We start from the raw sequence: 21,270 nt of genomic DNA, 5'->3' as shown, positions 1-21,270 counted from the left end.
TTTATGTTTATTTTTATGCATCTTGAACAAATTTTATATTAGTTGACCTCATAGGTTCCAGCGCTTGGCCTTTGGCCTAAATTCTATTTTGAATTGAATTGAGAGAGAGTGGATTTGTGGTAAGGAAAACTCTCAATTGCAGAAACAGAATTTCCAGAAAGTAGTTTTAGTTTTTATCAAAGTTCAGTTCTGGCACATGAAAAGTAGTTTGGAAAACTATATTGGGCTAAAGAACTCCTTGTTCTTAAGGAAATCGAAACCTTCACCTTTCATGTAGGACTGTTTCTCGGAGCAAACTGGAATTTGTTGGTGAAACTTGGAGGTAGGCAGGTGAGTTGAGTAGAAACCTCCACTCACTTACCATAAGCTGGTACTTTTTTTGGTGTGTGTGGATTTGAACAGGAAAAATGAACATAAGGTGTGAAGGACATTTAGCAGGTGTCTGGTTATGTCATGTCCTTGGTGTTAGTGTAACTGCTGGTGTTGTTTGGCAGGGGTAGGTCCCGTGAGTGTTTTTACTGGCTGGTCTCTTTTGCAATGGAGTGGTTCAGCAGTAGTGATGAAGCCCAAAAGATCTTGACAGGTTTCTTTCAAGGGTTTACTCTGATAACAGTGTCACTTTGTTTCCTTCCTAGACATGATGATGCCCCAAAATCTTCCCTGTTTGTACTTCTGGCAAAGTTGCCACCATCTCTCTCAGTTTTTGCATGATCCCACGGTTTGTGCGTGGGCAGACCAAAGGTTCCTGTGCAACAGGTCTCTGCTGTGTGAAGACCCTTGATTGCGCCTGGTTTAAGAACTCCTGATGTACCTGTTACGTGCAGACACGGAGTTCATGTGTGAAAGGTTGCTTGAAGTACCATCCTGACAGGGAATGTGGTGAGCCACATGCATGTGATATGACAGGAGTCATGATATTGAAATCCCCTACTTGCAAGATAGTGGGAATCATGGAAACCACCAAATGAAAAGTGAGTGTGATGGGTGGTGACTGAGGGATACTCCCCACTGACATCCCATCTCCAGCTGTTAACTGCCTTGTTACCAAGTTCTCAGTGACAGATTCCAGCTTGTGCTGAAGGATACACTGGTTTGTGTAGCTAGGAAAAATTACAGATTAGTTTTGAAAATTTATTATACTTAGACACTTGTACTTTCAACAGAAATTGGTAGTATGGATTTCAAGATAAGATCACCTGAAAATCCCGCAGGTGAGTCACTTTGTTTTTCTTTCATGTAATCGTGTATTGTAGTAATCCTTCAGTTGACCAGATTGCCATTACCTGTATCTGGAACTCGACATTATCCAACGGCTGGACCAGGGACCGAGGCCCCAAAGATATATGGTACAGTAATCGTTCAGTTATCTGGATTAATAGAGCCAAGGGGCCGAGGGGTAATGACGAAATCCAGATTAGGGCGAGTAAAAAAATGTGGGGTGTTCAGGACAACTCCTTACCCTTCCTCACCTAACCTTGTTAATACCATATAACTGCAAGCACTCGGTAAGCTTTTAAACAGCCACCATCACACTTTAAACTTGACACTTTATGCAAAAGGCAATTATCTACGTTTTTGCTCCATATTTCTAACGAAATATACTGCATAAATACCCTTTACCCTTGGCCTACCATTGTTTTGTGACCATTAATGTATTTTTATACATCAAGTTTCTAATCAGTTGGTATTATATTATGTTACCATACACAAGATATAAAATGTGTGTGTTTGTGAACTACTGACCTAGGCTAAGTGTTCCACTAGTATTATCCATTTGCATATGTCAATATAGGATATCACAGTTGTATTTAAGAGAAAGGTAATGATATTGAAACTGATGTATTACTTAATGAATCCATTTACGCTGTATTATCATGTTATCAAAAATATCGCCATTGTAATATAGGAAAAAATAGATATCCGCCATTTGCCTTGATGTAATGTGTGACTCAGAATCAACTGATTGAGCCTACTAGTAAAAGAATTAGGCGAATCATCATTTTTTTTTTAGTTGCTAAAAGAAACCAATGTAATACTGGAATTATTTTTATTTTTGTACATGTATGTAAAACGAGTATACAGAGATAAGCCTAACATAACTTGACGCCAAAGTAAAATCCCTCAAAATTGTTTGTCAGTTCTTTTTCAAGTGGACCTTTATTATAAGAGATGGTATGGATTGCTATATAAGCACATAAGTTAGGTAATCTTGTTGGAAAGCTTAGCCTAGTACAATCTACTGAAAATGAAACGTGTTTGGTAATTAGAGACTGTCATGGAAAGTGTGTAAAACACTTTGGTGACATTTTTAGCACCTACGGCATTTCTTGATGTCGATTGTCCGAAGCAAGTTCATTTGAAGAACGCAACTAAAAAGCAGATGATAATTTGCTGTTTTTTGGAATTGATGGTTTTTCATTTCGCCTTGGAATATCAAAAGCTTTACGTGCATGCCTGTGTGCATGTGTGTTCACATACACGTGGCATTTCATCAGTGTTGACGTTACCGTCTCTACATAGCATGTGTGTTTGCATGTGTATGTTTCTTAGTGCAATATCATGTTCGCCATATTTTTATATTTTTGCTTGGCTTGACTTACTGTACTGTACTGTACTGTACTGTATTTTATTCCTCACGACTGAACTGTGGAACAGCTGTTCCCAGAGGATTTTGTGCAATTGGAACTTCTTCAGAAGTTCAAGCAAAGATGCAATACATTACTAACCAATACAATTCAACTCGTATTTTAATATTTTACTTATGTTTTTATTTATTTATTCATTCATTTGTTCATTTATCTGTTTTTCTAATAACTGATCATCTCTTTGTGTATTTTTCATTACCCTTTGTTACTTCTTTCGAATGAACACCATAATGTTCTGTGGAAGCTTGAATTTCAAGTTGTTGATGGGCCCTTTGGGGTTCCATATGAATTTGAGAATATTTGACTAAGATAAAAATAATTCCTGTTTCTTATACAGTCATGTTTATTAGCATACAAGAATAAGGGGTTGCTTACAAAGGATGTGGATTGCAAAGTGCAAATTAATGACCAGAAGAATAGGAAAAGATAAAAAAAAAAATGAGTACTGTTATATTTTATCAGAATATTTCTTGAGCATTCCTTGAAAATTTGGATTTTGCCAGTGGTATGGGCTAGAAAGTTACATTATTATTATTATTATTATTATTATTATTATTATTATTATTATTTATTTATTTATTATTTTTTATTATTTTTTTATTATTATTATTATTATTATTATTATTATTATTATTATTATTATTCAGAACATGGGAGCCTATTCGTTTGGAATAAACCCACAGGTGCCATTTGACTTGAAATTCAAGCTTCCAAAGAATGTGGTGTTCATTCAAAAGAAGCAACAGAACCTAATGGGAAATACGGAAAGAAGAGATCAGTTATTAGAAAAACAGATAAATTAACAAAATAAATAAATAAAAATGTAAGAAAATCTTTAAAATACAAGGAGAATTGTATCACGGTTAGAAGTGAAGAAGATGATTTTTTGTTATGTACTTGTGAATCTTCGAAGGGTATTTTTACTGTCAATTTACGTTTCAGTGCTGAGTGACCTCGTAGGTCCCAGCGCTTGCCCTTTGGCCTAGATTCTATATCCTATTATATCTGTATGTTGTAGACCCAGTGCATGGTTAAAGCTCCGCTGTACAGTAATTGGGGAATATAGTTTTTAAAATATACTGTGGTAAAAATTTTTTTATGTATGTAGCATAACATTAATGTACAGGTTTTTATTCTAGGCAAAAGAAAATACAAGAAGCTTAAAAAAGGGAATCCGTCAGCTATGTCTCCGGGACTCGGTGAAACTGTAGACGGTTTTGAGGGAAGTAAACATGGAAAAAAGAAAAAGAAGAACAATGTCGCCTCTCCTGTGGTAATGATGAGCCAAAACTCTGAAGAAACTAAGAAAAACAGAAAGAAGAAGAACAGTCTATCATCAGATGCTCCTGAGCTGAGTGAAAGCTTTGCAGAATTATTAGGAGGTACAGTAAACTTATTTTCAGATAGGCAGCATTTCCACTTGCGATAGCCTTTAAGGTGAAAGTGTACATTCTGGCATTCACAAATTAGCTAGCCAGTTTCTAACCTAATGAGATGAAAATTATTGATACAGTATATTAGTCATGTGCACGATTTGCTTAGTAGCCTCTGGAAGTCAAAAAAGTATTTGTTATTTTGGTCACAGTTTACACGTTCATAATTGTGTAGAAATAAGAAAGATATAGCGTGCTTTCAAAAGAAAGTCGAATAAGTACATGTTCATACTGAGTTTCAACCGCATAGGCTGGTTTATCTGTACTGCACTATCTAGCATGGTTGAGTCCTCAGTTAGTAAAACTTGAGACTCAAGTCTTTCAGGTTGGTGAAAATTCCTCATAGGGAGTCCTCTTATAAAGACAGGATTTTTCACTCTCAGAAATTAGTTTAATGACTTGGCAAAAGAATCTTGTGCTGCCACCAATTCTTGATAGAGATGTGTGTATCATCAGAGGACATACATATTTAATCCAAAGTTTATCACAATAGTTTCCCCCCTCCAGCTAACCTGTACTTGAACTGGAATCCATTAGGTAACTGACTACATAAAAAAGTTAGCCTTTTGCGTTGGAAGGTTGAAAAGTGGACAAATACTACTGATTCTATTTTCATAACACTTATGGCAAAAGACCAGTTTACATCTGAAATACAGTATCATAGTAAGGATGTTTGTGTCATTCTTTGCTCTCTCTCTTTTGCGTAATGTAACATTATGTTTTGTAAGGTCTGATTCAAGTACATATCACTTAATAAAATTTGGTTAATTGTGTTGATTAGTAAATATAGGGCATGCAAGTTTATACAAGGTTTCAGTGGATGTTGCACAGTTGAGTAAATTTTAGGTAGCTTGTGTCGTGTTCTATGTGGTATACGGATTTTGCAAATTCAGACTACTAGTACTTGCTGGTATGGATGCTGTCCTCTTAGATGTAGAGGAGGGGATGTGGGGCAAAAGCTCCAAGGCTGTTGTAGATAGCCCCATGACAACTTGAGAATTTTCCCTTTGCCAAATGCCAGGTCTAGGCAGTATAAATAGGCAGGCTGTTGTTATCCGATTCAGTTGTAAGCAAAACAACAGTTTCTTGTTCGGTTGTTTATGGCTGTACGCATTTACGCAAGAGTATAACGTTACTAACAATACTTAACATTCTCTTTCACTTTTTTATCATTTTCTTACTTTTTTAACTAGATATTTTATAAATATTGTTATATTAGTATTAATTGCTTACCCATTGCAAAATTGAATTATCGTAAGGCGAATTATCGTAACTCGAGCACTACCAGGGTACCTGAGTATTTTAATAGTTTTACCACAAAAAGTGCATATAGTCATGAAAATATGAAAATACAGTAATCGGTAAATATTTCTCGGTGAAAAATACCGCGAATGGGTGAATTTTCCACAAACAACGTGTATATATGTTCCATAGAGAAATCCGTGAATCGTGGGAACGCGAATACTGGGGCTTACCGTACAGTCAGTTATGCCAAGGCAGTGTTTGTTTGCAAAGACTTTTCTTTTTTGGGTGATTTATGACTGCAAAGTCTCTCTCTCTCTCTCTCACACTGAAGGGAATCCATTTTCACATGTTTTTATAATCACGTGTATTTATTTCTCTTACTTAGATAAGCAAAATGAAAAGAAAAAGAAGCACAAGAAGAAGCTGTTATCTGCCTTGGATACACAGCTGAATGAAAGTTTGGAAGATGCTTTTGAAGGTGAGAAAGAATTATTTCCCAGCAATTTTGTTGTGCATGAAAAATTTTCTCTTTTTGATTAATCGTAGTGTAGAATGAAAAATATAAATTTTGACATCCACGTTCTCGTGAGTTGGAATTTTGTGGAAGACTAAAATATTATGGAAACGGTTCATCAGTTAGTTATGCTGAACATGCGTGTAGGATGTTGCCCAATACTTTATTAATGCCTTTTTGGTGGGTACATTGTTGAGCCACAGGTGTCATCTAGTGAATCTTTTCCTTCAATACCATTGGCTCATTTCATCTTCATAGATCAATATTTTAGCTTATCAAGCTGTTCCATAGGTAGGTATTCAGATCTCTGTAGTAGTCTGAGTTGTACATCGTCTTGTTGCCTTACGAATCAGTTTTCAAGGGGGGAAGGTTTTTACCTTACGAACAGTACCAGACAACAAGATCCTTCCTAGATTCCCTCTCCTTTTCCACTGATTGAATGCAGGTCTGAATTTATTTGAGAATAAAAGGGACTGAACCCATTTTGTAAGCTCCCACTCCAGTGTTATTCCATACCTGCCGGGAATCAAAAGTTACATTTGCATCCCTAAATGTTGTACAATTTCCTTTGTGAAATACCCCAGGAAAATGCACAGTTATATCTAATGACATAAATTGAGATCAAATATGCAGAATATTTCTGAATCTCACAGACTATATGTACATATTGTTAAAACTTGATGCCTTTGGTTTATTTGCAGGGAAGAAGAAGAAGAAGAAGAAAAGAAATTTAACCCCTGATGAAACTGGTCTTTCACAGGAATCCTTAGTTAACATGGCAGGTGAGTGTGTGTGTGTAAGAAATTTCCTTAACATTAAAGTGTCATTGTCAGATCAGTGAAGGTAATAATTCACCTCAATTTTTCATCACAGTATTCGGCCAGTTTGTTCACATCTCTACCTAATGTTCAGGGTCTCGTCTTTTTCGTAAGTCCTATTTGTCACTCATGCTGAAACCTTGAACCTTAGTATTAAAATTAGCCACTTATTGTTTTGCAAATATTTGTTTATTCCAGTTGTTTTGTGGGCGTTGGGATGCTATTTTCATTCATGTTTGTATTATAATGTTTGAAGGAAACTCTATACTCTTCAGTATTTTAATATTTCTGTTAAGAAAAAATATTTCAGGAATTTGAAGCTCATACTCTTATTGAGTTTGGGTAGCTGCTGTTGATCAGTCATCTGCTCAAGTAGAGAATTTAGAGGTACTGAGCTAATATGAATTTTAATGATGATAACCTGTTGGAGAGACAAAGAGGAAAATATTCATGTATTTAATAGTTTTTACCAGCTAAGGTTGACATAGTAATTTATTATGTCTTAGTAATTAAAGTGGAGTTGACAATGTTCAACTAGAGGGAGTCCCTGGTTACGACGTTCCGAGGTTATGACGCTTTTCAAATGTATTCATCAGAAATGATTTCCTGGTTTACGATTCAGTGTTCTGGCGTTACGACACTGATCCGACGGAAGAGAGGTGGCTACAATAATAAAAATTTGGAGGTTTTTTTTGATGGAAAACTATAAAAATGCAGGTTACATCGTTTTCAATACACCCAAAGCATTAAAAGTAAGGTTTTCTTGGGATTTTTGATGATTTTCGATGATTTTTCGGCTTACGACGCAGCATAGGAACGGAACCCCCGCCTGTAATACTTTTGGTCCCTGGAAGCAGGTCTACCATCCACTAACATCATCAGAATCATTAAAATCTTGCTTTAAAATTTTGTGTCAGGTATTTCCTTTACAGGTTTAGATGTTCAGTAAGTTAATTTACTATCTTGTCATTTGCACGTGAATTACCAGGTAGTTCAGGTCTTCCTCTAGGCACCACACTGCACATGGTTTTCTAGATCTGCTTCATCCATATTACTACTTTGCTTCCCTTCTCATTACGTGCGCAAGACCATATCAGTCTTTGAGATCTTTAGTGTTTTCCAGCCTCTGAACATGTCTGAGTAACTTTCTCATTTCTTTCGCTCCAATGCGCTCCAGGCATAGAGAAGACAGTACGGTAAAGAGTAAAATCTGCCTGAATTAAATGAAAGAAGAGTGCTTGAGTGTTGGTAAAGTATTCTGTATGTAAACAAGGAAAAAATTTATGATGCACGTGTAGGGCTTGTATTATAAGAATCAGAGACATTGGTACAGATAAGAGTGTGAGAATTTGAAGTGTTGTGATTACAAAATAAGATTCATGTCTCCGGTACATTGTGTTAACGAAAAAGCTCTGGAGAGGTTGAGTACAGTGGCTGGAAAATAGACTTGAGATCTCAGAGTGAGGTGGTATAAACATTTGACAAGAAGGCGACAGGCACGTAGAACAGTAGTAGAGATGGAAGTCGCAGGACAAAAACCAGTTAGAAAAGCCGGAATACTAAGAGCGGAGAGACCCCAATTCATATAAACCCATAGATGAAAAAGCTAACAAAAATGGTGGTGGTGATTAAATTTTGATGGTGAGAAATGAGTAAAAAGACAATACATGTTCAGGTAGACCATGATAAAATAACATATCCAAGGTTTAGAGGGCTTCTAAAACTTCGATGTCACACTCTTCCTAAATCCAGGAGCAAACTTTCTTGTTTTATATTTTTCAGATTCACCCCCAAAGAAGAAGAAAAAGAAGTCAGGAGGTCAGGAAAATCTTAGTATGTTAGAGACTGAGGAGAGTGGGCCAGATTCTCCAGTCAAGCACAAACCTGATGTTACCCCAAAACATAAAAAGAAGAAAGGTAAAATTGATGACGTCATTGACAGTGTAAAATCTCCCAAGGAAGAAAATGACCCAAGTTCGCCCCTGAATGTTAAAAAAAGTAATAAAAAGGCAAGATTAAGATTACAAGGAAAAGAATCGAGCAACAGAAGAGGAACAAGTAAGAAGAATGGATATGTTGACGATCTTGAATCTTATTGGTCTGTGGAAGAAGAGCTTACGCTGATTGACAGTGTACTTGGTAATTTAGATCCTAAAGACAATGCACCATTTAGAACATCGCTTCGTAAAATAGATTGGAAAAATGCTGCGATAACAGACAGAAGTCCAGAAGAATGCAGTGAGATGTTAGATAAAATGATCAGCAAGATTTCAAAATACAAAACATTGACAATGATTCTTCAAGAAGTTAAGGAAGAAGTGTCAGACGGTCATTCAAGACTGAGAAGAATATTATCTCCGAGATCAAGGTTCATCCTCGATTACTGTAAAAAACATGCGTCTGAGGTGCCTTCCAATTTACTTCGTGTAAAGGCTTCTGCTGCTTGGTCAGAGTTATCTGGGGAAGGAAAGAAGCACTATAAAATTCAGTATGAAAAGGAAGTTGAGGAATTGAAAAAGAGAATGGATTTACCTCCAGACGTACCTAAAAGTCCTTTTGAATTGTATTATTCCAGTGAAATGGAGAAGGAAGGCTCAAAAGGGGCAGAACCCAAGAGCAATTTCAAGAAGTTGTTTAGTGATATGAAGATGGAAGACAAAAGTCAGTATATTCTCGAGTCTTGCCGAGAAGTGTCGAGGTGTCTCGCCGAGTACAGGTCATATAAGGAATCGCATCCAGACTTCGACAAACCAATGCCTAAAATCAGTGGTCTCAAATTGTACAAGGAATATTTTGAATTTATAGGCATGCCCAAAAATGTAAACAGCGTAGTTAGCCTTTTCTTTGACGAAATGAATAAGAAAGGAAAACTCAATAACTTGGAGACAAAAAACAAGTTGATGTCTGTAAACTCAATGTACAGTGAATTGTCTGACGAAGAGAAAGCAAAATACAAAGCAAAATCTAGAAAAGCAGTGCAACGCTACAAGCATGCGTACAAGGTGTGGAAAGACAGTCTTAGTGAAGATGTAGCGTTGTTTCTGGAAACATACATTGAAAAACAACCTAGGGAGCTGGAAGGAATATTTGGAACTAAACATACAGTCGAGGTATGCATGGCAAAGCCAAAATTTAATAGTGAGCCTGAAAAGCCTGCAGGTACCCCTTACAGATTATTTAGCATCAAGTTTAGAAAGCAAAGGAAAGACAAGTATAGTAGTGCAAAGGAAATGGAAAAAGCTTGTTCTTCAGCTTGGAGATCCTTACCGGCAGAGTCACATTCAAAATACCACGAGAGGTGTCTAGAAAATCGGGAAATATACAAAGCCAGTTTACTCGAGTACGTTAGAAGTTTGGGGGACGTAGCAAAGATGTACCTGGGTTTTAAAAGAAAAGAGCATTACAATTTCTTTAAGGAGGACATTTTTGAAGAGGAATTCCCAGTTGAGGAGTATCCCATTTACATCGTGACAAAGAAAGAGGTTGGCACTCTGAAAGGAGTGGTCAAGGCACAAGCGCTGAGGGAAGAAGGTAGCAAAGTGCTAAAATCACTGGGAATAGAACACAGCAATGAAAACCACGTGAGTAGTAGTGAATCTTCAGATGAGGATACGTCTGATAGTGATCATGAACCGGAGAAGAGTGTGCCAAATCAAAGAGATCTACAGAGAACCGCAGCCAAAGAGAGCAATAGTGAAGATGATGATGAAGAAGAAGATGAAGAAGATGATGAAGAAGAAGATGAAGGTGAAGAAGATGATGATGGTTACAATATTACACAGGCATGGGAGTCACCAAATGTAAGTTAATTTTCAGAAGTTTATAGTTGTAGTACTATTTTCAACATATCTAGGTTGTGATTTAATTGCAGCTGACTGTTTAGCACTGGAGGCAAATATTATGAGTTAAATGAAAAAGAATTAAAATGACCTTTTGATGATTTACATGAAACTGTAATTTTTGTATAAGTAACTCACCGAGTAATTACATAGCTATAGTTCAACTCGCACGGCAGCTTAAATGAAAAAATTGGAAGGTAATGCTTCATAGTTTAGTGCAGGTGACTGTCCTGCCCAGTAACGGGAATACCAGGAACGACTTGGCAGACGACCTCATTCCGTTTCTGCTGCTTGAGACGTAAACATCAGATATTTGCGGCAGCTTTTTTCATTATTTGCTGGTTGTCGGACCGGATTCTAGTGAAGTAGTATTGCTGATTTCGAGTAACCTTCAAGCTTATAACTTTCAGTACCTGTATTTTATTATTTTGTTATTAAGATCTGATTCCATTTGATCATATTTTGCTTCATTAGTGAATTTGCAATCATTGATTGACTTGTGCTTTATCGAGTAGCGTATTAACGTAATTTCGCGTTCGCTACCGAACTGATAATTTCGGTAATGAAATACATATCGGCAAGTCTCAATAATGTCTGATAGGTGTTGGAATATCTCCTTATGATGGTACTCTGCGTACTTCAAACAATTGTCCCCCCCCCCTCGATGTGGGACCACCTGTTTCTGGGTGAGAGTCCAGGAATCTCATATATCAGTATATTTTTCTTTGGATTAATTTTTGTGGAATTTTCCACTTTTGCTAAAATTTATTGGACCTGGTAAATAGGAAAAGATATCAGCTAGGAATGGGTTTATATCCAAAGCTAAATAGTGGGAACTGTGGTAGGACCATCAACGACCTGATATGTTTGGACCTGAGAGATACGAGATTGATAGCTCAAGGTAGGAACTATAAATTAGTGCTGGACCATGGATTCCAGGGGGTTCTGGTTCTGGGGATAGGACTCTCGGCATTCTATCTGGTTTGCCCATGATATGATTAGGATGGGGATGTTTGTATTGTAATACTCAGTCCTAGCAAGTGGGTTTGGCTTGCACTTGGGCCACTAATCACGTGGGGTAGGGTAGGGGTGGACATTTGGGAGTTGGTTCTCACTTGTGCCATTGGTGGAAGAATAAACTCCATGAAAGGCTGATGATGTCTTTTTAAGGTTTTTTTTTCTTCTCTAATCTTTATGATTAGTCACGCTAAGGATTTGAGTACCTCTGGGTCCGTTGATGGTATCGTCCTGGCACAGTTGACGACTGCTGCTCCAGTACAGAGCAAATTTTCTAGCATGGAAATGGATAATTCTCTGGATAATCCAAATAATCAAAACCAGGTTGGTATTAAAACGTTATTACTTTATAAAACACCCAGAAAGAGTAAATACCAACGTGACCCAGCCTTGACTCACTTTGACTCCCTCTTTGGGAGTGGAAGCTGGTCAGCCTTAAAGTTGGAAAACTACTCGTTAAAATGACGTCCAACGACAGAAACGTCATTCAGACAAAGAATAGAAAGGACATGGCTTATAGAAGCCACAACAAAAACCAATCCGAAGAATGTTTGTCCATAAAATGTATTGATAATGTAAATTATGAAAAAACATGACACTATGAACAGCATTCAGGGTACTATTGTACTTCCTGAAAAAAGTAACGAACCAGTCGAGAAGAATATGCTATTGGACTCTTTTAAAATGAGATATCCCAGAAGTCTAAGATTGTGAGCGATATATAATACCAAGTAAACAATCATAAAATATTAAGAATTGCAAAAATAAATTTTGAAGGTCAAGATCTACCTTTAAAAAATAAAAATTTTTGGCCAAAATAGAGAACCAAGACCTTACATTCCATTACATTCCAAAACCACTACGATGTCAAAATTGTAGTAAATGGGCACACGAAAAAGAACTGTCGAAACTCACCTCTGTTGGTAAAATTCACCATTGAATATAAACTTGAAATCACAAATGCACAACCTAGTGAGTGAAATATGACTGGCACATATTTTTACATGTAAGGTTTTAATATCAGGAAAAGAAAATCTAGAATTTATTGTACTAGTGCATGTTTTATATTTATACTGCATTCAGGACTGTAGTAGGTTTCATGATTATATTCCATAATGAACATTCAGTAAACTCTTCACAAGAATATAGGGTTACTGGAATTGCCCTTTTGTTCATGTATATTATATTGAATTAAATTTTTTTTATTGCAGAAGTCTCATCAAAATGCTGACAGTGAAGATGATGATGAGAGCGAAGACGACGACAGTGAGTGATGAGAATTGTAGAAAAAGGATTTGTCAGAAATGTTAAATGTCTAAATCCATGAGAATTATATATGGGTTTATAAAGTCCATTAATTAAACCCAGACAATTGTTCTGTTATGTTCCGAGTTTACTTATTGACGTGGAAGTACATACTTCTTGATTTATTGACTTAAAACGGACATTGCACTTTTTTCTATCAGCAGCTCTACATTTTGTGTAGTACAATTTTTGAAAAATTATTTTGTATAACTATGCATTGCAAATTTTTCTTATAGCCACGATGGTTGTACGTGATGTAATGGAATTACAAAGTCAAGCAGTTTTTACAAAATTTTACAAGTTTTTTTTATAACCATTAAGTCATTATTGGCTGTTGATTTATAATTATTTTTGTATTTTTGTGTTGCTAGGTTTTTAAGATTGTGATTTTAGTTAGGTTCCCAGATGTACAGTTTGTCAGGGATTTAAGGCTTGTTTGGTATGTGATTCCATAACAGTTATGAGTAGAGGACAGTATGCATCTACGGCAATATTGCATGATTATAGGTATTAAGGTAATCTACCAGTATTTTTGCAAAGAAAATTCTGATTTGATCAGTCAGCTATGTTGTGCTAATTTCACTTGAGGCATTCTAAAACCATTGCAGGAATTCTATATATTTCTCACTGATTAAAAATTGGGGCGCAGTGATTTGACTTGGAGTACAAAGAACATATACAATTAAACAGTACAAAGCATTATACATAAAACTTTGTAGAATGTGGCTAGAAAAAAAAAAGATATTTGTATGAAATGGATTCTGATCAGTTACACAGTGAGGAGTATAGAGAAAGGGTACTTAAACAAATGGATTAGAGTGAGTGGGAAAAGAGGACAACAGTTTAAACAATACTGTGATTTAATATATGATTTGAGATACAAGAAGAAGGTAGGGGTCACTAACAAAATGCCAGCCTGACTGTAAATTGTTAAAGGAAGAATTGTATTTGACAGGCAGGTAGGGGTCAAGAAGGGTTTGAGGTGGTAGCCATAGTTACAACTGTAAGGTTTGAACTTTGGTACAGTGTACCCGTTATCAAAATCTATAAATTAAATATCCAAGAATTATGCTTATACTGTATACTTTTAAATATCATGGAACATGGAAGACTCGAGAGGTTCATACTGTACAACTTACACTGATGCTTTGAATCTTCAGCAGATGTTAGGCTTTGATGCTGTTCCTTTGTGTAAAACATATATTTTATTTACTTAACAATGCTTCTGTTTTCACAGTAGAATGTTTCCAAAACTTAACATACCTTGATTATGTTTCAGGCATTCGCACAAAAGATATTTAACTTTACACTACAGTGTGTACATTTAGGGGTTGGATCGTGTGGGCCATTCATCAAGTATCTACGACATGTCAGCATTGCTTGTATGTGTCTGTCCTTTTGATATGAATTCGACTTTCCAACATTAGGCTTGATTTGTTTATTTTAATTTGTTACTGTCATTTTCAGTGTTCCATATATTCTGCAATTATAATAGATTTTGGATATGTAATGACTGATAGGAATATCCATGTTTGATCTTGTCATATTAGTTGCAGCTTCTCCTTACCAGTTTGTTCATTTTCTTGAATGCCCAACTGGGCAGGAATCCAACATATTTTTGCTTTTTACCACTTTTGTAGAATTTGTATGGTGAAAATTTTATTTTGGGCAAGGATATTTTTTGGATCATAATTTTCAAGTGTTTCAGTAGCACTTAAAAAGTTGTTAAAGATTACATATTTCTGTGATGATTACTATATCTTCAGTAATTTTGTTTGCTGATGGTGTTGTATATAATGCTTTGTAAACAAAAGCATTTTTGGGCATGGAGAATTCCTATGTTTTGACGAGTGATATGGCTGCAAATCTTACCCCTGACGAAGAGTTGGACCCATTAGTGTAAATTGCACATCATGGACCTTTATATCTTGTATGTTTTATGCATGTTAAATGTTTCTGATGTTCTGGGGTATAGGCATAATTTTTAGATAAGAATTTCAAGTGTGTAAAAGTTGGTATCTTATATATAATCCAAGAAGGAGAGAGTTTTATTACTGGAGGAAATTTTTCATTGATCAAACAGTCCATTGGCTCTAACTGGGAAGATTGTCGAGTGAGTTTTTCTTAAAAATTAAATTTCAGGCTTTCAAATACTGTATATTTGAACAATAATAGGACAAAATTTAAAATTTAAATCATCAGTAATGTTAGAAGATGCAATTTTTTTCTCTTTGGGTTGGAAGCTTTCTCCATGTCAGTGACCTAAGAGGGCTTCTCACACTGGTTGTTTTCCTGATCCTGTCATTTCACATCTACTTCTGTGACTGCTCTTCCTTTCTCAGCTTCCTAGGTCCAAGTCATTTTCAGACTTTGAACCTCACATCTCTCAACTACTTACCTGTTTGCAAGATGATTTTCCTTCACACTTTAACCTTGAATCTCGACATCTTGTACTTACAGTCTAGAAATGTAAGTGACATTCTCTTTGTTCAGAAAAGCTCATAACATTTACTGTTATTAAATAGTTTGGTCATGCCAGTGAGCTCAGTATCTTGTCATAAATCAGACCCCTCACATTTTTGCTCTATTTGCGATTGGGATACCAGCAGTTTAAGCTGTGTTTTCACTTTGAGGCTGCTGCTTATTCAAAATATTTTTTTCACATCCCTTCTCAACAATGAGTATAAAGCATCAAAATCCCATACACTTAAACCATTAAATTGTGTCCATCTATTTTCACACCTGTTATATTTAGTAACACCATCTGTTACAGTTGGTAAATAGTAATGTTTATGCCCCTCCCTCAATATCTGCATAGCATCTTTGTAGAATGTACACGGTTTTCCATTGCCGTCTTTTGGCTATGATCATGGTGTTTATTGTTCTTTCCCATTCCCCTCTTCTCTAAACATTTTCACAACCACATTCTTTGATTCTGATGTAACACCAGGTCATCACCATACAGTAACACTCTGAAGCCTCATTTTTCACTCCTTTGAAGCTTCCTTCATTGCTATAATGTGAATAGATGTTGCTGAGTCATGATAGCCACCTACATCGGTTGCAGATTCTTAGGACACAGATGCCTAGTTTTACAAGATGCGCTATAGAACACTACCATTAAACAGTCCCCGTAATTATTAATTGGCATTTTGTCTGATTCCCTTTCTAAAGCCCTTAATTGTATTATATTGATATCTTTTTGCATTCTGTATCTTGTAGTTGTCTCATTGAAAAACCATGCATTTTTAGTTGATTACATTGGCACAAATCAAAGCTGACTGTTGTTAATTTGAACTTTTTGTTTACAATTCTGCCAGAATTGACGAGGCTCTTATTACAAGTAACCACTTTGGGAACTGTTTGGTTAAGATTTGTTACTGTCCTTTATTTTTTAAATTCTTCATCCTGTTAGGAACTGTAGGGATATGTACTCTGATGTTTCTAAGTTTTCATGTGAAGGTTCTTCATGGTAGCTGATTATAACCATGTCTGGAAGCCAAAGATGTTAGGGGATGCTGTCTTGAGCTTTTATACTTGGCTTTTATGCTTGCCAGTGGCAGCAATACTGTTTTGGGATTTTTATACCAGCAACGAAGTTGAATCGGTTTCTCTTACTTCGTTATACTGTGAAGTATTCAAACATTTTGGTTTGTTCCTACATTTAAAGCTGCTACTAGCAAGATGCTACCTTATAAGGCAGTAAATTGTAATTACTCCATTATTTTGCCTTTATTTTAGCCATAAGGGGATTTGTAAAACTGCAGTTTGTATGGTTTAGGAAACTAATCAAGCCTCCCAGTCACAAAGACTAGGACAGGATGCCCAAAGTGTACTCTACTGCATCCTGTCCAACTCCAGCGTGTACTTGGGCCTTTTTACCACTCACAAAGGGGGCTAAGGATGGAAGGTGAGCCAGTCACTTACCATTCAAAGCTCCAGACTTACACTAGGCTTTTGGTACTTAGAAGAGATACTGTTCTTGTCTGAAATGGAGATCAGATGCCTACACAACCTGTTGGGCAGCCATCGTGGGTCCTGAGAAGGTATCCAGAGAAAAGTTCTTAAAAGGAAGACTCATGCCCTATTCCGTGGTTCTTGAGTGGAGTAGGTTTTGGAGTATGAAGCTAAACCCTTCTAAAACTCAAAAGTATGATAGTATGGTTTTAATGTCAGTGACTCTTGGAAGATCTTGGGTGTCACTTTTGATGAGAAATTGACTTTTTGAGAAGAATGTATGTAATATTGCTGCCTCTGTTTCTCAGAGGTTATCATCTTGCAGAAATGTTTCAGAATCTTTGGCATGAAGCTATTATATTTAAGTGCTTAAGCTATTCTTCCTTGTTTGTAGTAGTGTTTTCCAGTGCTGATTTTCATCTCAAACTCTTGGATAGATTTATGTCTTGTCAGGTTTTACTTAGGCAACTCTTAAGTTGACTTGTGGCATAGATATAAAGCAGTTCATTATTTGTTGCATAAAATGCACTATGACAAAATACATCCTCTGCACTCGCTTACCTAACCTACCTGTTTTTTCTTGCAATACCAGGTAGGCTGCTGCAGCAAACAGTGTGATCTAGCATCAGGTTTGATACTACTCAGTTGGCTAAGAGTCATCTAGAAACAGTTTTGCCAAGTCTGGAACAGATAGGTTCTGAGTTTGGCCACAAACCAAGGAGCAAAAGAGATTGAGAGATCCCTACTTTTCCTGATGCAGAACGAAACAGGACATGTCACGTAACTCCTTCACCCTGCTGCTAAGGGAAACAGCCTTGAGTTTAAGACCTGTCTGTAGCACAAGACAAGACTCGAAAGATGCCTTGATGAGGCTTCACAGAACAAGGGACATATCCTTCTGGGAGGCTGGAGTTCCCGAGGAGGTCAAGACTTCTTGAAACTTCTCACTAGCATAGACAACTCCACTCAAGTAGAGGTGTCTAGCACCTGAAATGAACTCTCCTCTCAGAAGTGCATCCGACCTCTCCCTTGATGTTCCTGAAAACAGAAGCATTTCCAGGGCAGGGAGCTAAAAGGGACCCTCTTTAGGAGGTCTCAGTTGTCTGTCCATTGGGCCAAATGCTTCTTTACCTCCCAAATCAGAGGAATGAGTTGGAAAGGAGAATCCTGAAAGGCATTCCAGAACTGCTTCAGCTGCTACTGAAGTGACAAAGTGATTGCTCCATCCAAGGGGCATGAGCTTCTCTAGAGACAAGTACCACCTGACAAAGCCAAGCTGGTTGTTCCTGCTGGGATAGGAGCTGTGCCACAGCCTACCTGACCTTGCCCACTTGAAAGTGTACTTGGTAGGCTCTCTCTGCTGTTGTATCTTTAAGCTTGACCAGATAGTACTTTGCTTGCTGCCTGGGACTGAGATCAGGGTTCTCCTGATTGATCACAACCCCCCAAATTGCGACTAAAGGCAAGAAGGTGATCTCTGTCTTGAAGTGGCTGCACCTCCAAGGATGCCAGGACTAACCAATCATCTATGTCCTGCAACAAATGAATACCCAATGAGTGGGCCCAAGCTGTCACCAAGATGTACATCCATGCCGACACCAAGATGAGGTAAACACTTGAGGAGCTGTGACCTACTGAAGCATAACTCCTTGCAGAAAAAGCATAGGTACTTTCAAGCATAAAGTCCACCTTTCTGATGGATTCTAACAGCCCGTGTTGTCTTCATCTTGAACCAAGTCTGTAACACAAGTTGCCTTCCATGATGCCTTTCTCTGTCATGACTTCCACCTCTATAGAAAGGCTCAGCCTTTCTCTGTCATCACTTCAGCCTCTATAGAAAGGCTCGGACATTCGCAAATCTGGAGGGTATCGTTGTATCCAAGGGAGGTCGACAAAAGGGATGGAAGGACTTCCTGCTCTTAGAGGAAGAAGGCTGGACTATCTGGCTGGGTTTCTGAAGAGCAGGCTTCTTCGTTGACCCAGACGTGGAGGGCTTTGCAAATCCCACGTCTAGCAGAAGATGCTTTCAAACTTAGGTTTGAAAGCATTGTGGGTGATCAGGGAACTGCAACTTCCACACCACCTTTAGGAAAGAGTAGTGACATGCCCAAGACCAAACTATTCCGTAGCAAAAGACTATACTCTCATGTGACACTTCCTTAGAAAAAAAAAAAGAGGCCTCTGTATCTCTCCTTCAAGGACCAAGTTTGCCCACTGGTTGGCATTCTGGTGACCCGGAGAGGTAAAGACCCTACCTCCCAACACCAGCAACCTCTTGAACAGTGCCTTTCTGTTGAGACTAAATGTCTGACACAGAGAAGTTCATCAGTGCTTAACCTTACAAGTTTTTGACAGCTGATTCCAGCTTGCACTAAAGGATACTCTTGTTTAAGGTGATGGTTGGTATTTCCCTAAGAACAAACTGATGACATCAAACAACAATTCGTACATAATTAGTTATATAAAATAAATGGACCAATATAAAAATAACTACAGATGTAGACTTGCATACGCACTTCCTCTCAAGTAAGTGAACTCGGATTCAAAATTAGTTAAGGTAGTGGTACAAAAGCCGTGACACTATGGTCACCACTTGGTGTAAGCCAACTAAATGTGTGGCACCTGGGAGAACACAGTGGTTATAAATATTTGCCTTGGTTTAGGCGACTCAATAATGAAAGTATTTTTGAACTGAATGTTATTTTTCAACACTTCATGATGTAAAACTATCGTTGCTGTGCGTCTGATGGAAAAAAAGTTTAGAAGATGGTCATTGTTCATTGGAATTAGTTATGTTTGTCATGAAAAGCTCTAATTACTATTGATTTTTAAGGTTAAGATAAAATAAATGTTTAGTGTTACTGATTTTTAAGGTTAAGTTAAATCATTGTTTAGCTTCTTTTAAAAGATTTGTTACTTTATTGTTCTCTAGTGACTGACTGAAATGTTAAAACTGGTTATTGCCCTGTCTAGGAAATAGTCTAATTTTGTAAATACAGTATATGTTCAGATGTCTTGTATTTATTCAAGTCCACCTATTTTTACACTTAAACCTTAACAGTGATTGGTGACAGGTCTGTGAGGATGCATTTTTATAGCTTGCTATATCAAGTCAAATATAAGAGTGTGGCAAAGTCCAAATTCTTCAATTAACAAGCAAAGGCAATGTGATTCATAAAGTAGTTAAGTCTGAAAGTTTCTCCACAATATAACAAACTTACAAAGTACTGTAGTTTATGTTTTCCTAGGTACACAGAACAGTCTTTTATACAGGAGTATCCTTTAGTGACAGCCGTAATTGGTCACTGAACTTGGTAACAAGGCAGTTAACTGGTGGTTGAGGAGGGTGAGTTAGGTAATAGTACTAATTACTGAATAACCCAATGGTTCCAGTGCCAAGTCATTAGATTGAAATTCATTAAGTAAATATTTTATGGCTTGCAATGGGCAAAAGACAAATGTCCTGTCTGGAACCACCAATCAAAGGAGAGAGAAAGAGAACCTATCCCTTTGAGACCAGATGGGATGCCAGGAAACACTACTTTATACCAAGACTATGCTGGTCAAACAGACCATCTTGAGAGAGACCTCTTGAACAAGGCTTTGCCTCAAGGCTAGTAAAGTGCTTGGGCTGGGCTGAGGAGGACAGGTTTACCTCCCAACTGAGAGAACAATACTACTGATTTAGGAGGAAATGAGTCCTATATCTGTCAAGTATGCATAAACCCCCCTAGTGATGAAATCCAAGGTCTTCAGACTGAAGAATCCAAATACTCCCACCATAATGTAATACAGGTTCCATTATTGCCCCTGGGAATGGGGTGGGAGAACAGAGCACTGTAGAAGTCTGTTTAGCCTGGAAAATAAGACTGAGCTGGGTTTTTTTCTATATACTCGAACTGAAGCTTACACTATTAAGGAAGTAAGAATATGTACCAAACTGACCCCCAATCACTGAGCCAGTCTGCCAGCCTGTTCCCTGCAAGCAGACAGCCCAATGGTGAGGCTAACTGTTCAGTGTATCTGGAAATGACACAACACAAAGTGAAAGCAGAATCTTCCTCTTCATTTGGCATGGTTCCACTGTGGTTGTGCTGTATCACAAGCACTACTATAAACTCTTCCCCAAAACCTGAGAAGCATCACTTCCCATGTTCCCAGAACATTGGCCAACAGAAGAGTTAAGTCCTACAACCAGAACCTTTGTCTTTGCTGAAACAATCCTGAAATATTCTACCCCACCTTTGGTCCACCAGTAACAATGCATTTTGGAAAGAGGGAGAGTTCACAACAAGAACCTCTGAGGGGTTCTGTTGTCCCAACACTGCATTAGTGCTGCTGTGACTTGTACCAGAAGAGAAAGGTGGTTGAGAGGAGCTGGCTGTAGTTCCTTAGCATTGAAGAAGGAAGAGTGAGAGCCGCAGTCTGCCCCCGTGTAAAGGAGCTCTGGCTAGACAGGTGTGGCTGGGGACAACTCACCAAAACTGATCTGATTGT

At 37.5% G+C, this 21,270-nt stretch overlaps 1 protein-coding gene across 7 annotated transcripts in view; it reads left to right on the top strand.

The window, feature by feature from the left end:
- The window catches only part of LOC136856582 (nucleolar transcription factor 1-A-like), a 34,428-nt gene extending 14,644 nt beyond the window's left edge, over positions 1–19,784 (top strand). For 3 of the 7 annotated variants that reach the window (XM_067134464.1, XM_067134467.1, XM_067134466.1), the window contains 5 exons: positions 3,785–4,027; positions 5,709–5,801; positions 6,539–6,619; positions 8,438–10,455; positions 12,723–19,784. In XM_067134464.1, the coding sequence (XP_066990565.1) occupies positions 3,785–4,027; positions 5,709–5,801; positions 6,539–6,619; positions 8,438–10,455; positions 12,723–12,785 (2,498 nt within the window). In that variant the 3' untranslated portion in view covers positions 12,786–19,784. Of the gene's footprint in view, positions 1–1,163; positions 1,212–3,784; positions 4,028–5,708; positions 5,802–6,538; positions 6,620–8,437; positions 10,456–12,722 lie in introns of all 7 variants that reach the window. The other 4 variants (XM_067134468.1, XM_067134470.1, XM_067134465.1 and 1 more) reach the window with 3 other exon arrangements.
- The last annotated feature ends 1,486 nt before the right edge of the window (positions 19,785–21,270 follow it).

This window comes from Macrobrachium rosenbergii, chromosome 36 (assembly GCF_040412425.1).
Source record: "Macrobrachium rosenbergii isolate ZJJX-2024 chromosome 36, ASM4041242v1, whole genome shotgun sequence".
NCBI classification, from domain to species: Eukaryota; Metazoa; Arthropoda; class Malacostraca; order Decapoda; family Palaemonidae; genus Macrobrachium; species Macrobrachium rosenbergii.
Note: the sequence above shows the minus strand (reverse complement) of the source record. Positions and strands in the feature narration are given on the sequence as shown.